Source organism: Numida meleagris, chromosome 1, assembly GCF_002078875.1.
Source record: "Numida meleagris isolate 19003 breed g44 Domestic line chromosome 1, NumMel1.0, whole genome shotgun sequence".
NCBI classification, from domain to species: Eukaryota; Metazoa; Chordata; class Aves; order Galliformes; family Numididae; genus Numida; species Numida meleagris.
The window spans coordinates 74,665,503-74,680,027 of record NC_034409.1 but is presented as its reverse complement, the minus strand read 5'-3'; the positions used below and the strand labels follow the sequence as shown (position 1 = coordinate 74,680,027).

General features: G+C 39.5%; 2 protein-coding genes across 15 annotated transcripts in view; one reads left to right on the top strand and one right to left on the bottom strand.

The window, feature by feature from the left end:
* SYCE3 (synaptonemal complex central element protein 3) lies at positions 2,535-6,194 on the bottom strand. 6 transcript variants are annotated; one of them, XM_021394975.1, is made up of 3 exons: positions 5,842-5,930; positions 4,558-4,666; positions 2,535-3,451 (listed from the first exon to the last, which is right to left on the bottom strand). In XM_021394975.1, the coding sequence occupies exons 1-3, from the start codon at positions 5,905-5,907 to the stop codon at positions 3,282-3,284; spliced, it is 345 nt and encodes a 114-aa protein (XP_021250650.1). In that variant the 5' UTR covers positions 5,908-5,930; the 3' UTR covers positions 2,535-3,281. The 6 variants fall into 6 exon arrangements, with proteins under 6 accessions (XP_021250650.1, XP_021250676.1, XP_021250686.1 ...); XM_021395001.1 differs by lacking the exon at positions 5,842-5,930 and adding an exon at positions 5,763-5,839; XM_021395011.1 differs by lacking the exon at positions 5,842-5,930 and adding an exon at positions 5,637-5,757.
* STYK1 (serine/threonine/tyrosine kinase 1) overlaps positions 6,030-14,525 on the top strand; it is a 26,555-nt gene continuing 18,059 nt past the window's right edge. For 2 of the 9 annotated variants that reach the window (XM_021394904.1, XM_021394897.1), the window contains exons 1-3: positions 6,309-6,620; positions 9,962-10,014; positions 13,897-13,981. The gene's annotated coding sequence lies outside the window, so the exon portion shown is untranslated. Of the gene's footprint in view, positions 6,170-6,276; positions 6,621-9,961; positions 10,015-13,896; positions 13,982-14,525 lie in introns of those variants that run through there. The other 7 variants (XM_021394930.1, XM_021394920.1, XM_021394887.1 and 4 more) reach the window with 5 other exon arrangements.

Below are 14,525 nucleotides of genomic sequence, written 5' to 3'. Positions count from 1 at the left end.
CAGGCCTATCTTACCACAGAAGAATATCCCTTGCCTTACAATTACGTCTTATCGTTTCATTATTTTTTTGGCAGTATGTACATAAAGGATGAAGCATAGGAAGCATAAAATTAAATCTAAAGTCTCTGAGCACTTTGAGAATTGTGACCACTTCCACTGAGCCAGACATTGATGCATTGCTTTCACAAAAACAAGGTCAAAGGTCCTACTAGTTTTGTTTTTGTCCTTTTATAATGTTTTAATAAGTAAATATATAAGTGAATATATAAACTAGTTTTGTAGCTTATATATATTGGCTGTATTTTTTATATGAGGCCCAAGCAGGCCAAGAGGTTGGCCACCCCTCATGTAATCATTTTACAGTATATCATTTGTTGTTGTAAAGCTTGCTATAAGGGCTGAGAAAACAAGTTCTATGTGCATGCTTATTTCATGCAAGGACATGTGCTTCAGACTCCCTGGTAGAATGCTAGAATGAGTGTTTGATCTGGATACCAAGAGTTGTAGTGACCTTAGATCTAGAGTAACAGACTGAATTTTTCCATTTGTAGATCCCTGAAAATTTCCAAAGAAGATTAAAGGCTATACAAGTAAATTTGTGTTGGCTGTTCAGAAAGCCTTTTTGCAAATCCTGAGTTTAAAGTCTTAGATGTTGTCCTTTCTATTGGTCTAGCTTTTTTTTTTTTTTTGTAAAACCAGCTATCCCTCAGCATTACTGTGAAGTTGTAGCAAGAAAATATCTGTTCTGAGATGCTCGTATGTAGCTGGGGAAAAGCAGCTGTACCAGCCAAAGGGTGGTGAGAACTGGAAAGCACTAGTACTGAAAGAAAGAAATATTCTAACAAGAGCTTTAGGCTATATTTCAACAAGCAGTGACATGCCTAAGTAAGTGAAATGCAGAGGCCCCACAGCCCCTTCTCAGTTCTGCTTTACATTATCATTACAGGCTTTTTAGACAAGACAGCATATGACTTGGTTTGGTTCTTAGATGGTTAATTCTTTGACGTCCAGCTCTTGCCTTGAAGATGAGTTATGCACATAACTATGATCTGTAAATTTTGTTGTGATGAGCACTGTCTTTATTCATGCAATATGAATTAGCGTTAATGAATTCTTGTGTCTAGCTGGATCTCTGTGTCTAAAACAACTACCAACAAAGTTCAGCTGATTTGTGACTTGCTTATGAATTGCTACCATAAGAAGCTTAGGAAAGAATAGCTAAGGAAAAAATTCCTTACTGCTATATTTGGGCACACAGACTGGCAGTGCACCAGCGCCAACTTCTCTTGCTTCTGTGGCTGGTGCACAGAAGCATGCTTTTCTGTAAAATAGAGTACAGGAAGCACCTGTTTAACTGCTGTTCAGGCTGAAATCACGTAAATGGAGTTCACTGAGAGCAAGCATAAAGCTTAACTGTTACTGACACTTTTCATTACAAAAATATTCCATGATGGATGACTGAGATGTCAACCCAGCAATCTTGATTACTGTTTTAAGAACACTAGATGAAGATGTTGATCCACCTCCTTTTTATTTTTGTAAATTAAATTTGTATTACATATCCCTATGACAGGACATCAGTGTATTTCAGTGTGGTTTCTACTGCAGGTCTAAGGTATCTAGCTGGGCTGAAATGTGGAAGATGGTGAGATGCATGAAACAAAATTCACTCTCCCCTAAAGCTCATTATCAATAAATATCAAAAAAATAATTGTTTGTAGTGAAAAACAAATATTATAATCTTGTCCGTATTCAGTTGCATCTCCCCAAGTCCCCTGCAGTTATCATTATACAGCTGAGAAGAGTGTAGAGAGGAAGAGGCAGTTCAGTCTACTAAGCCAGCCAGATTGTCCAAGCAAAGTACAGTCCTAACCTGTAGTGTTTTGTTCTTTTTCCAACTTCTCTCCCTACCACACATCATAGCTGGGTGTTTGTTGGGTGTAGGGTTACTATAGTAAGAACTTCCAAGAGTAAGAAAAAGGATGATCAAAAGGTTACACCACACAATCACAAAATTTAGTAAATCTCTACATGAGCAGTTAGAAGACTTGTGCCACTTCAAAATTAAAAACAAAAAGTTCTTAATACAGATTTAAAGAATGGAGATGATGCAGTCAAGGTACTAAAGTGAAAACAGGCCATGAAGGTCCTCCAAGGGGTAATCAAATTGCAAGATTCCTCAAGTTCTGCTATTTTGTTGTACCTTGGCTGGAATGAAGACCTACCTACTGCAATGAAAGTAGAGAGTGTAGTTCAAACTTTCCATCTGCCTTTAGAAACACTAGGTATAACTGGGAGGAGGGAGGGGAAGCTGACATTATTTCAGGGTGCTATTACTTGCTACATCGCTACTCACTAGAAATTAGCCTGTTAAAAGAATAATTTTAATGGAAACTTACATGGCTTTCCAGTTTAGGTAAAATATTTATGAATTAACTGCAAGCCACAAGGTGGTGCTCTCAGTCTGCATCTTGACTACAAAATAAATTTTTTTTCTATTCTTTTTTAATAATATACAGTAGGAACATAGGGAGAAAGGCATGTTTTGTAATAAGATTCATTTGGTCTCAGCAGCAATCCCAAGACCATGCCACACAAAGTGTAGTTTATAACTGTGAACATTTTTTTCATTTTCATTTCTCATTTAAGAATGAGACGTATTACCTTCAGAGAGTTTCAAAAGAACAATCTGGGACAACCGATTTGAATAATAGCTGAAATTCCAAGGAAATAAAATGAAAAAAATTACAGATGAGCTATACCTAATAATAAAATTCTGCCACTGAACACCTAGTAGGTAATTTCACATCAAACTAACATGAGTCTGCAAAACTAGAGTTTTTAATTTGGTAAAAATTGAATTATTTACTTTTCCTTGAAAGGCACGCGGTGGTAAAACGTAGTTGTCCACTGCACACCCTTCCCTTTTCTCCCTACTCATTTTGTTTAGGGATCAAAGAATTCCACATACACATATGGAGTATGAACTGAGTGTAATCTTCCAGGAAAAAAAGACACATATAGCATCAAAGTTCTGTATGCACGTACACTATACGGTGAGCATAATAAAAAATAGAAATATAGTTACCTTTTATCTTCAACAATATTAATATATATACACCTATACTCATACATATATTTCCATAAATGTAAACACACAGTTCTTAGTAAGATGAGTGGCAATCCACTTCCATGGTGTTTGTGAAACTTCCATGCCTGGAACACAAAAAGACTGAAGACTTTCCAAGGGATACAGTTCTGCCAACATGACTAAATTCAACTTATTCATTTTTTTTATTTTCACCTTTAGATTCTCTTAGCACTTCTTGCCATTTTTTCTCCATTTCTTCTTTGCAGTTCAGGAAGGCATCTTCCAAACGCCTCATGGAATTGGTCAGGTCAGGGTTGGTACGAATTACTACCATGTCGTATGCCATCCAGGTTGCCTGCACTATAAACCCAAGAGATACTACGAAGCCAGGAATTTTGGCTAAAAACACAGTAGGCAATTGAACAAAAGAATCAAATACATTAATTGTTATCAGTTCAGATTTTATGTATATACATTATACATTTTATGTATATACAGATTTTATGTATATATACAATAGAAGAAACTACCCGCTACAATGGTCAAAATTAATAAAAATAATAAATCTGATATTATTTCTTTATAAATGTCTCAAAATACTTCAGAATGGAAGTATACAGATGTGCACAGTGCAAAGTACGAAAGGGTGATTGACACTTTTACCTAAAGTTTACAACAAAGTGAGTTATTAAAGAGAAAGGTGCAACAGGCTTTTTTTTTTCAAAATAAACGAACTGAACCAAAGAATTCTCTCCAGACCAGTAACAGTTAGGAAGAGGAAAGCAGTGAGGAAGAGGAGGACTAAGAAGGCCACAGAGTGGAGATGAAAAACTATTAAGAACAACATAACTAATGAAATTGATTCTGATAAAGCAGAGGAATTTATTTTTGTATTTATTTCATGTTTTTCCTCTTTTTTTTTATCATAAACAGACTGTAGTTTTCTCAACATTTGTAAGTTGCCGTTAATTGCAAATTGTTCAATTTTCCATTTCCATCTATTCACGTTAGTTGCAAATAGTTCCGTCAGAATTGCTGAAGAAAATGAAGAAGAATATGCAGTCCCCTCCATAGGTAAGGGACTAAGATTAAATTTGCAAAGGAGTCTTCCATTTGACTAATAACTAATTAAATATCATGCACTAACTTGAGTTACTGTGCATTCCACCATTTTTCAAAATTAAATTTCATTTTATGTTTTAATCTGTTTTAACTGCAAATTTCATGCCTTAATATTATTTCTGTTTTCAGCCCCCACTCTGAACCAAGCATGTTCTACTAACTTTTAATTTGATTGCTTGCACTCTTTCTCTCAGTTAAGGTACATTAGGGCATTAGCTGATGGTGAGTTTTCCCATTTACATTTCTATCACATGGGAAAATTTTTAGCAATAAATATAAATAATACATCTCCAACGTCTTCACTCTACTAAATAAATCCATGTTGTTCTAATAAAGACCTTTACCTGTCAGTTTTTCCATTTCCTCCAGAAGTTTTTCTAGGTCCCTGTTCAGGTCCTCCACCATCTTTAGTACATTATCATAGTTTCTCTCTTGAGGTTCTTGTCTGGCCATCTACAAGGAAAAGAGGTATTTTATAATTTATTTTATTTTAAAGTGAGTTGATTTGCACTGTTGAGGTAAAGTAATACTGTAATAAAAATTATTAATTAAAATATATACAATTCTAAATTTACATATGAATTCATTAAGAATCTGACCTGAAAGATACTGGTTAACAACTGTATGTTTTAATCCATTTTGAAATCATTTTCAGTAGAGAGAATTACACTCAATATGCTGTATTTGTGTCAAGTAATGATTTTAGTATCTCTATCAAAGAGATCATTAGAAAATTTTATCTATTAGCCTGCTGTAGTTGTCTTAAAGCTTCTCTCTCACATATTCTGACACAGGCCAATTCCTAATTTCAAAAGTGAGTTGTAAAATGCCCATTTTTATCCAGTATTTCTCACACACATGGTAGCACCAGATAACTGCGTATACTAAACTCTGTAACCATATACACAGCTAAGTTGTAGGAAGCAACCTCAGCTTAAGTTGCAGGATGTGTTTTCAGGAAGCAAAAACAGATAGACTCAACCTCATCAGTGAGTTTCAGAACCTTGATATTATCCAAAAATAGACATGTAGCCTCTCTTTTATTTCCTTTTCTGCAAACCACAAGGGATGGGATGACACTATGGAGAGGAAAGAGCTTCACTGTGGTAATTACATCACGCAGTAGGCAAAGTTTTTGTTAGCTTTATTTTAAATATATATAGCTGCTCAAATGCTATTAGAGGGTATCCATTTTCAGGTTTTTATTGTAGATAAATGTGGAAGAAATGCAATGAGTTATAATGGATTTCAAGCACTTAAAGCCCTTTAAATGAATGTCAAGCCTCATCAGGATGCTTCGTGTTAAAAACGTCTCACCACACGCTTGGTCTTACTAGGTAACTGCGTGCTGACAAAGCCAGGACGCCAAGGCTCTTAAAATAAAAGTGGCCACACTCCCAATTTCATCCGGACTGTCACACACCACAGGCGCCGCAGGGCTCCTGGGCGCCAGCGCCGCTGCGAGGCTTGCCGAAGACCCTTCACACAACCGCACTCCCCCGCGATGCCCGGACAGAAGGCAGAGAGCTGGCTTCGGTGATCCCTGCACCTTTACCACCCCATCCCGAGTCCAAAGTGCCCGTGAGGAGCGTTCCCGCTCCGGCCCTCTCTCTCTTGCCAGCCCCTACCGCCTCTCCCTCGGCCCGGCCGCAACCGACACGCCCGCCGCCCCGCCGACGTCTAACGGATCCCATCCCCGTTCCTCCCCAACCCTCCGAGCTCGCGTACATAGCGCGCTTCCCTCCTCCTGAGTGTAGCAATAGGGACGGGCGGGAACGGGACACGAGAAAATGCTCTTCTGTCCTTCCCTGTCCGCTCGTGCTTGCTCTGTCCCCGAACTCACCACCTCGGTTAATCTTCTGTTTCACGACAACAAACACTTCGACGGGCAGTTAGGCGGCCGTGGGAAAGGAAGGGGAAGGACGCGAGGCTGGAGGTGGCGGTGCAGCCGGCCAGGTGCGCCCCGGCGCCGCGACAGGAGGGTGCTTGCCGGTTCTAGCAGTGTCGTGTCAGTCCAGCCTTCCTTCCAGCGCGGTCGCAGCCGGCCCCGGGCTGCGGCAGAGCGGGCACCTCAGCGGGCCCCCGCCGCCGTGTTCCCTGGCCATGGCCTCCGGTGCGGGCCTGGCCCACTGCCTGCTGCGTGGTGCCTTGTCCCCGGCCTGCCACAAAACATAAGTTCTCCAGGAGGCCGGAGAGCAGGAGGTAATCCCCCTTATCTGTCTGCGGTTCCCCAGCTCCCACAGCCCTACACCCGCGACGCCTCCCGATGCTGGCGTCCTTCAGCCACCCTGCCGCTCCGGGCCGGGGACTCCGAGCTGTTGCCGTGAGAGATCTGAAAATAAGTGCCAAGTGGCGCCTCAAGCACAAGCTCTAGAAGTTGGGTGCATCTGCTTTCTTTCGTACCGAGGTACACCTGTCCATCTTCATGATCTTTGTCTTTATAAACAGTTACTGGGGAAGGTGTTTGCAGGGCTAGGCAAAGAAGGGCAAGAAATGTTATGATGGCTGAGAAACGAGACACGAAGTTTTTGTTTAGGAGACTGAGGGTCAGGTCCCTTTGAATGGCTCACGCCCCAGATCATGTCCCATCCTTAAACTATCTGTTTTTACTAGTATCTAAACCTTAAACTACTCCTGTTTTTAAATAATTGAATATTTTAGTATTTAAAATATGTGTGAAACTTTCATTCATCTCTTGCTACCACCGCTCATTTCACTGCCAACTGTGCATGATAAGTAGCGAGTTTGAAGATTGCACTCCATCCTTATACAAAGAGAAATGTAACAAGTTACATGAAAACTGTGGAATTTATCACAAAGTATTGTGCTGCTAATATTTTGCAGGGGGTTGAAAGGCAAAATCTTTTAAGGCATATGAAAGAAAAGGTAGTATTTGGCTAAATAAATTCTTATATCATGGGTTGCAGGAGGCAATGGAAAGCATTGTGAAAAATACCATTTGATGTTGTTTTGAGCTTTAGTTTCCCTAAGCAGTCCCACTGCCAGCTGTCTGAGGCACAGTGCTCACTAATGGACCCCTTGTTTGAAGTGGCACAGTAATTTTGATGTTTTCTGGCACCTCAGCTCCTGAATTCTGCCACTCTGCTGATTCCTGCTGTATATGTGTGTGTTTGTATGTTGTTAGGAAACTCGTACTTGCTCTGGTGTTGTTGCTATTTAATATTGCTTCCTTACTCTATGAAAATCTGGGCAGTAAACATTGTGTGTTTGTGCAGTAATTTTTTTATGCATGTAATTCCAATAGCTTATAGCCACCTTGCTAGTGCATGGTACTATCTAGACTAAAATCCATTTGCAGTGACATTGGCAGACTGGTAAATGTTCAGTTGCAGCACATTTGATTTATTTGTCATTCTTCTTGACTGTCCTTTAGGACACAGTGATGTGTTAGAAGGTGAATTACAGGTCAAAAATGCAATATTAAATGGAATAGTTCTTGAACTTTTTTTTTTTTTTGTAACAGCGTTACATAGAACTTTCATGATATGTACTTCCTAGTTCTAGTAAGGTCTCTGTGGGCAACCTTTCTGGGGGAGAGATAGCTCCTCTACTTCTTTTTGTGTGAAGTGGTGCCATTTATTCAATACTTACTTATACTGAGTGTTTAAGTTAAATATGTTCAACAGCTTCTAAGTTTTGCTAACAGGAACTGCTGTATTCTCACTTGGAAGTATGAACAATGTGAAAATGCAGTGGCAAAACCCAGGAGCTTAAGAGGAAAGTTTATATGTTTAACAGAAAGAACATAATGGCAAGAGAAAAGGTTAAATTAACACAAGAATATGCATACATACTGTGCTCAGGAACCTCGTTGCTGAGGTCAGTAACACCCGGAAACTACACAAAGCTCATGGGAATGCAAGTGATGCATGCTGCACCTACTTTCCAGTGTAAAGTTCATCTATTGATCCTGGAGTCCTGGGAAGATCTCCCATGGGATAACTGTGGATAAGTACTGATTTTGGGACACCAAAGAGATGTGGGACACCAACTTCGCTCTGGGAAATTATTTCTTTGAAGAAGAGGAAAATAACAGAATCTAGCCCAGATGTAAGGCATAATAAAATATTTGTCAAAGACATGTAAGCCAGGAGCTCGGCTACCCTTAATACCTATCACACAGGGAGAAATTATTTTAGTACTTAGATTGCTTTACAAAAGTGCCTATGACCTTATGTTAACTGTACATAGAATCTATAGCAGCTGTGCTCTTAATTTAGTTTTTCATCTTTGTCAAATGAATCCCATCCTCTGGGCATGGAAAATCTGCCAAAGAAGGAAAAGGGGGAAACACTACTGTAGTCCACTGAATTTATGTACTTATAACATATAACCAGTCTTAGGAATCCTTCCCAAGCATCTGGTTTGAGTAGGGAAGGCTGACCAGCTGGGCAGTGACTGCATAAAACTGCAAAGGAAAAATCCATTCAGTTTCAAGAAGACTGTTGGAAAAGATGAGGTCTACTTTGACAGGAAAGTGAGTGGAAAAGACTGTTATTAGATGTACCTCACCCTAACTAGAGGATGTGCTGGCTAAATTATTGGACTATCAACTGGCTGAAGAGGATTGTTGCATTGTCCTTCAGTCATTTATGGGAAAGCTCTTTTTTCTCTCTCTTCAGGCAATGCTGCCTTCTCCTAGTCTTTGCTCATACAAAAATTTTAAGTAACAAAACCAGAAGGGATTAACTGAAAATCACAGTAGAACTACCATTTTCAGGAAAAATCTGAATATTAAATAGGTAAGTTAATTGTTCTCAAGTCAGAATATCTTGTCATCACGAGAGGCAGAGCTCCTGAGGCAAAAGCGACTTGGGATGACGATGGGAATATTTCTTTCACATCTAGATGATCTGTTCTGGTTCTCACCCTGCTCAGGGATAGAAGTAACAGTTACTGAGCCTCTCAGCCTTTCAGCCTCCATGGGCTTACGTTGACCAAAAGATCTGTTACAGTCTGTCATCCATGAGCCATGTTTTTAAATCTTACATTAGGATGTGGAAGTAAGTGAGTTGGAGTCCTCATTGTTTCTAAATTACTGCAGCAAAAATGAATACCACAACAAGATTAAGTAAGAGGGTCCTTTCATATGAAGCTTGCTTTCTGGACAGTTACTTGGAGTTTGCTGACTTTTGTGACTTTTCAGCCACAAAATTAGCTCTGTGGTTAACAGTATGTTCACATAGGATAAAAACTGAATGGTTTGTGGCTGCCTTTGCAGTCAGTCCCTAAAGCACATTGCAGAGATTACTGAGAAGTTGTGTGTGGTTTGGATGGTTGCTTCATTTGCTGTAGATGTCTCAGAGATAAAGAGGACATTTTTGTTAATAGAACTGCCACTCCATCAATTTCAGTGCACCTAATCATACTTGCATAAGGAAGAACAGAGAGAAGAACACAAATGTTTAAACAGGCAATATTCACCTTGTGGGTGTGCACAGACAGAATAAAGAACTTGTAGCAGAAGTCTGCTTTTAACGAGATGAAACACGACAGTAAATGTCTGCTGTCCCTTAACCAAACAGCAGGAAGGGCTTATGGACCAGTAAGGAAGACTAGTCTGAGACCTGAACTCTGAACTGTTTAAATATCTTCTCCAACCAGTCTGACTGGCAGCACAGCAGGAAGATTAACTAGGGAAACAAAAAGCAGTGGGGGTTGCTGCTTTTGCATATGCATACCTTGAATATTAACCCCTTGCATATCCCATTTTTTTTTTTTCTGCAGATGGAGTCTTTAGAAAACTGAGGAAGAAGGAGTGAAAGGAGGAAGACTATCAGGTATTGTATTTTTAAACAGTAAATAGATTCCCTAAATAGGAATCAGGTTCCTCTGAATAGGTTCCCCCAGCTGCTCTTCAGAAAGGAGCCTGTGGAAAGCAAAGTATTTCGATAAATAACACATATAAAAGAGGAAATGTCAATTTCAATGTAGCCACTTATTAAATAGGAAGGGGATATAGGAAAGATCCTGTGCATCTTCATGGAGAAAATAACGCTGAGTCAATGGAGGTTAGAACCAGAATAAGAGGAAGACAGAAACCAGAGCCTGAGCATGAAGTTTGCAGCTGTAGTGATCTTTGCAACTGAAGAAAATGCTCAATGTGGAGCATGGGTGTCCATCTTCTTGACTTGCCTGAGCTGCACTGTGTGAAGAGGAATTGTCTTGGACTGCATATAAAATATATAATATAGCTAATGTATCTAAGGAACAAAACTTTGGTTTTTTTTTTTAATATTTTTTATTAAAACATTAAAAAAAGAGATCAACAGAAACATAAAATTAGTGGGATATTTGACCTTGTTTTTGTGAAAATAATGCGTCAATGTCTGATTCAGTGAAAGGGGTTGCAGTACTTAGTTCTCAAGGCACTTGTCAGAGAGTTTTGATCTCTATTTTTCTCTGATAAGTTAGGTCTTATAAAATCTGGTGAAGAGACATGACAAATTTTTTGAGTTGAATACCTGATGACATCCCATTTGAAAACTTACAGATAATATACCTATGTTGACTGAAAGTGGAGTCACAAATATACCAAAAATTTGATGGTTTTTTTTTGCAGTTTTGAAAGCAGTTTTCACATTCCTTTAACAAAAGGGAAAGCAGGGCTGCATGTTTTTCACTGCTCACAAGACAGCATTTAGCCAGTGTATCAAAATGCACAGAATTATTGGCCATAACCTGAGCTTGCCATAATTCAAGTTTCATTTTGAACGCTGTTAGGGTTTGAAACATAGCACAGATGAGTTTATTTTCACCTTGAAGCTGCATGTTTAACTCATGTAAAGGAGCGGTCAAATCCATCAAAAATGCCAAATCCGTGAGCCATTTTTAATCTCCATGTTGATTCCAGAAACCATTTGATTTCATTTTGCAAATCATAAAGTCTTTTTAGCATTTTACCCCAGCTCAGCCACCTTCCTCCAGAAAACCAGAAGATGTCCCCATAAGCAGCATTCGTACTTTTAAGGAACTCCTGGAACTGGTAATGATTCAATCCCTTGCACATCATGAAATTCACAGCTTTGATGACCATTTTCATGACTTCATCAATTTTTAAAGCTTTGCATGTACATTTTCTCAGTGAACGATGCAGCAGTATTTCATCAAACGTGAGTCGCTGACAGCAATTGCATTGCCTTCCAATAACTTGCAGAAGTCCTCCTTTTTTAGCAGTTGTCACTGGGGCACCATCAGTAGCTGTACCAGATATGTTGACAAAGGTTAAAGAAAACTGCTGTAATGTCATTTTTACTGCTTCATACAAATGAAGAGATTTAGTTGTGTCTTTTAATGGCACCACAGAAATCACTTCTTCAGTGACATTGTATTTGTTATCAATACCTCTGTTGAAAATGGCAAGCTGAGCCGTATCTCTAGCATCAGTACTTTTATCTGTCACCAAAGCATAAAGGTTGAGATTACCAGCTTTACTTTCCAAACTTCTCTTAACAGAGTTTCCTGTTTCTTCAGTTTGCCTGGCTGTAGTCCAGTGAGACAAACTGATTTTTTAAAAAATCTGCTTTTTTTTATAAGGACACATTATATCTGCTATGCTTTTCATGCATTGCTTAATCAACTCATCGTCAGTAAATGGTTTTGACTTTTTTGCATTCAGATTCACTCCCACATAACTAGCTTTTACAGTAGAGCCCATTTGAGTTGTAACTTTAAAAAAAGTTTCTGTTGAGATGATAGACTTTCAGTTCCACGATTTTGTCTTTATGAAGCATTCCTTGATATTCATTGAATTTAGCAGCATGTTTCTGCACACGTTATCTTTTCAACTAGTAATCTTTGAAGACCGACATAATTTCCTTACAAATTAAGGATATTGCCATAATGTTTGTGTATGAAGTGTATGTAATGCATAATGCACATGGGTTTTAATTTGACTGAATGTGCACATTTTCTTTCAAGAGAAAGAGTCAGCACTGTTCTGTGCCCTCCCCATTCCCCAGTTTCAGCCCAGACAATGCCTATTGCCCACTGTTGCTTAGTTGTTCCTAAGCAATGGGTGCGCACCCAGGGCCAGGCCAGACTACTTGGTGGGGAATAGCCACCACCATGATGGCGTGGGCCGGGGAGCAGGCTGCACATTGAGCTGTACATGCAGGACGAGGGCCACAGGTTGGTTGTGTGCATTCTAGATTTGTCTTCTGGTTTTTCGGGGGACAGAACTCCACATCACTGAACTATTTCACTAATACTGTTTTGCTCACTTCTGCCAGCCTACATAGAGATCAAGCAATGAAGAGATACAGTCCAGTATTCACCATTTTGCACAGAGAGAAGCTTGGGATCTTCTGCTCTGTGGATATATTGATATGTGGCCGTTCTTGCAGATAAATTATCTATTGTGTTTCAGTATGTAATGCTATTGCCTCTACCTCAACTAAAATCTTTCCTAAATGAAGTAATGTGCACAGCACCAAAGTATTAGTACGATTAAGTCAGGTTTGCTCAAGGTGTTGGTAGAGATCATATCATCTTCATGTTCTCAAAGCTATCCGCAGCATACTGTTGACTGTAAAATGAACTTTGTCTCTCAGTGTTAGGTCTCATGTTGTTTCCTCTTGTAATACAACTGCTTCCCACTTGTGTGATAAAGGAAAGCAAATAATCTTGTAGAGGCTCATTTAACCAGGAGTCAGGAATCTGAAACATGAGATTTTTCAGTGATAGGCGAAGGCAGTCTTTGAGCTGATGTGGGGAGCCTGCAATCAAGCAGCTGGGACTCAAATACACTGGTTGGCTGGAAGAAAGTCCCCAGGGCAGAAATGCTGAGGAAATGAAATGCAGTGAGGAGTACACCTCACAAGTGATTCAGGATTGAGAGCATTAGCAGAGCTGAACAGTGTCCGCCGGGGCTTATTAACAGGATAACGTAAGAGGGCAAGTTCAAGAATATTGACGGGTCTTCTTAGGGAGCTCAGGACATATTTGAAGAGGCTTTGTAACAGTGCATCAATGACAAGGCTGTGTAGGGAGCTCCAGGCTGGGCTGGAGGACATTCAGGACAGGGAAAGGGAAGCACTGACGGCAGATACGAAAAATGAAGGCTGTATGCAATGGACAGTCTGAGCAGGAGGGATACAAGGGACAAGGCTGAACGTAAGAAAAACCTGCATTGCTGCTGTCTGTTCTGTCATGTTTTTTATTAATCTCTGCTCTCTTTGCTCATTTGAATGTTCTCTATCATGTTGTGTTCCTGCTAGAAAGCTTTTTCAGCATCTGGGTATTTTAGGGATTTTATACCAATTTTCTGTCCTGATAACCTTTTTTTTTTCTAAACATGGAACATTAGTAAGAAGAGCATGGTTTCCATTTGTTATAACATAACATTTGTTATGTTAGCCTATCCCTCTTAGTCTGTTGTTTGTCTGCCTTTCAAATTACACTCCAAGTCCCCGCCCAAAGAGTCTTTGCCTTGCTCTGCTCTCATCAGCCAGCCAGTGCGTGACAGCCAGATAGACCCGTTTCATGGGTTTGTGCCTACCTGTCAACTCACATGTTAGACTTGCAGTCCTGCTGGGGAGAAAACCGAAAGGAACTTGAGGAGTAAAGAACTGAAGCTGGGCAGGTCTGGGGCAGGGAAATCAGTGAGAAGGAACTTAGTCATAAGGATTACAACAACACGAGGTAACCATCTATATTATCAGGAGTGGCCTCAGACAAACAGGGAAGCAGCAGCGTGCAAGCTTCAGGAAAAGAGTACCGCAGGGCAAGAGAAGTGGTGTAATTCAGGTAAGTGAGAGAAAACACTGCTGGAAGATTAGCTAATGAATATTTAAATATTTGAAAAGAATTTAATTAACATAAATGTGGCCTAAACTAGGATATAACTGCACCACAAAGTCTATATACCTCTGTATGTGTGTGTATATATCTGCATGTGTACTTACTGATTGTATAGAAGTTACTTTTATAGTAATACATTTCTGTGATCATAATGGATCAAAATGGGGTTTAAAAAAAAAGAAAAAAGAAAGAAATTGAGATCTCCCTACATGCAGGTTGGTTTAGTGAAATAAGTTCAATTTAAAATTAGCCTCGGTTCACCGGTGATGCGATACCTGTCTATATAAGTACGTTCAGTGGTTGTTTAAGTAGTATGTGCCAGGGCATCAATTCAGAATTAATAAGCATTTTATTTCCTTCATTGTTACTTGATTGTAAGGATGCTAAATAATCTATCTAGCTTTTTCTGTGTACTTACATGTTTTCATCTCTGTGTGTGTACGCACGTGCTATTGATTAAATTATAAACAAAATCTCTGTTAAATGCTCC

Bases quoted from the DNA above. Each gene is read 5' to 3' on its own strand.
- SYCE3 (XM_021394975.1), bottom strand. From the start codon at position 5,907: ATGGGATCCGTTAGACGTCGGCGGGGCGGCGGGCGTGTCGGTTGCGGC. The intron at 4,667-5,841 runs GTAGGGGCTGGC...TTTTCCTTGTAG, and splicing joins GCCGGGCCGAGGGAGAGGCG to ATGGCCAGACAAGAACCTCA. The intron at 3,452-4,557 runs GTAAAGGTCTTT...TTGGGTTTATAG, and splicing joins GGAAATGGAAAAACTGACAG to TGCAGGCAACCTGGATGGCA.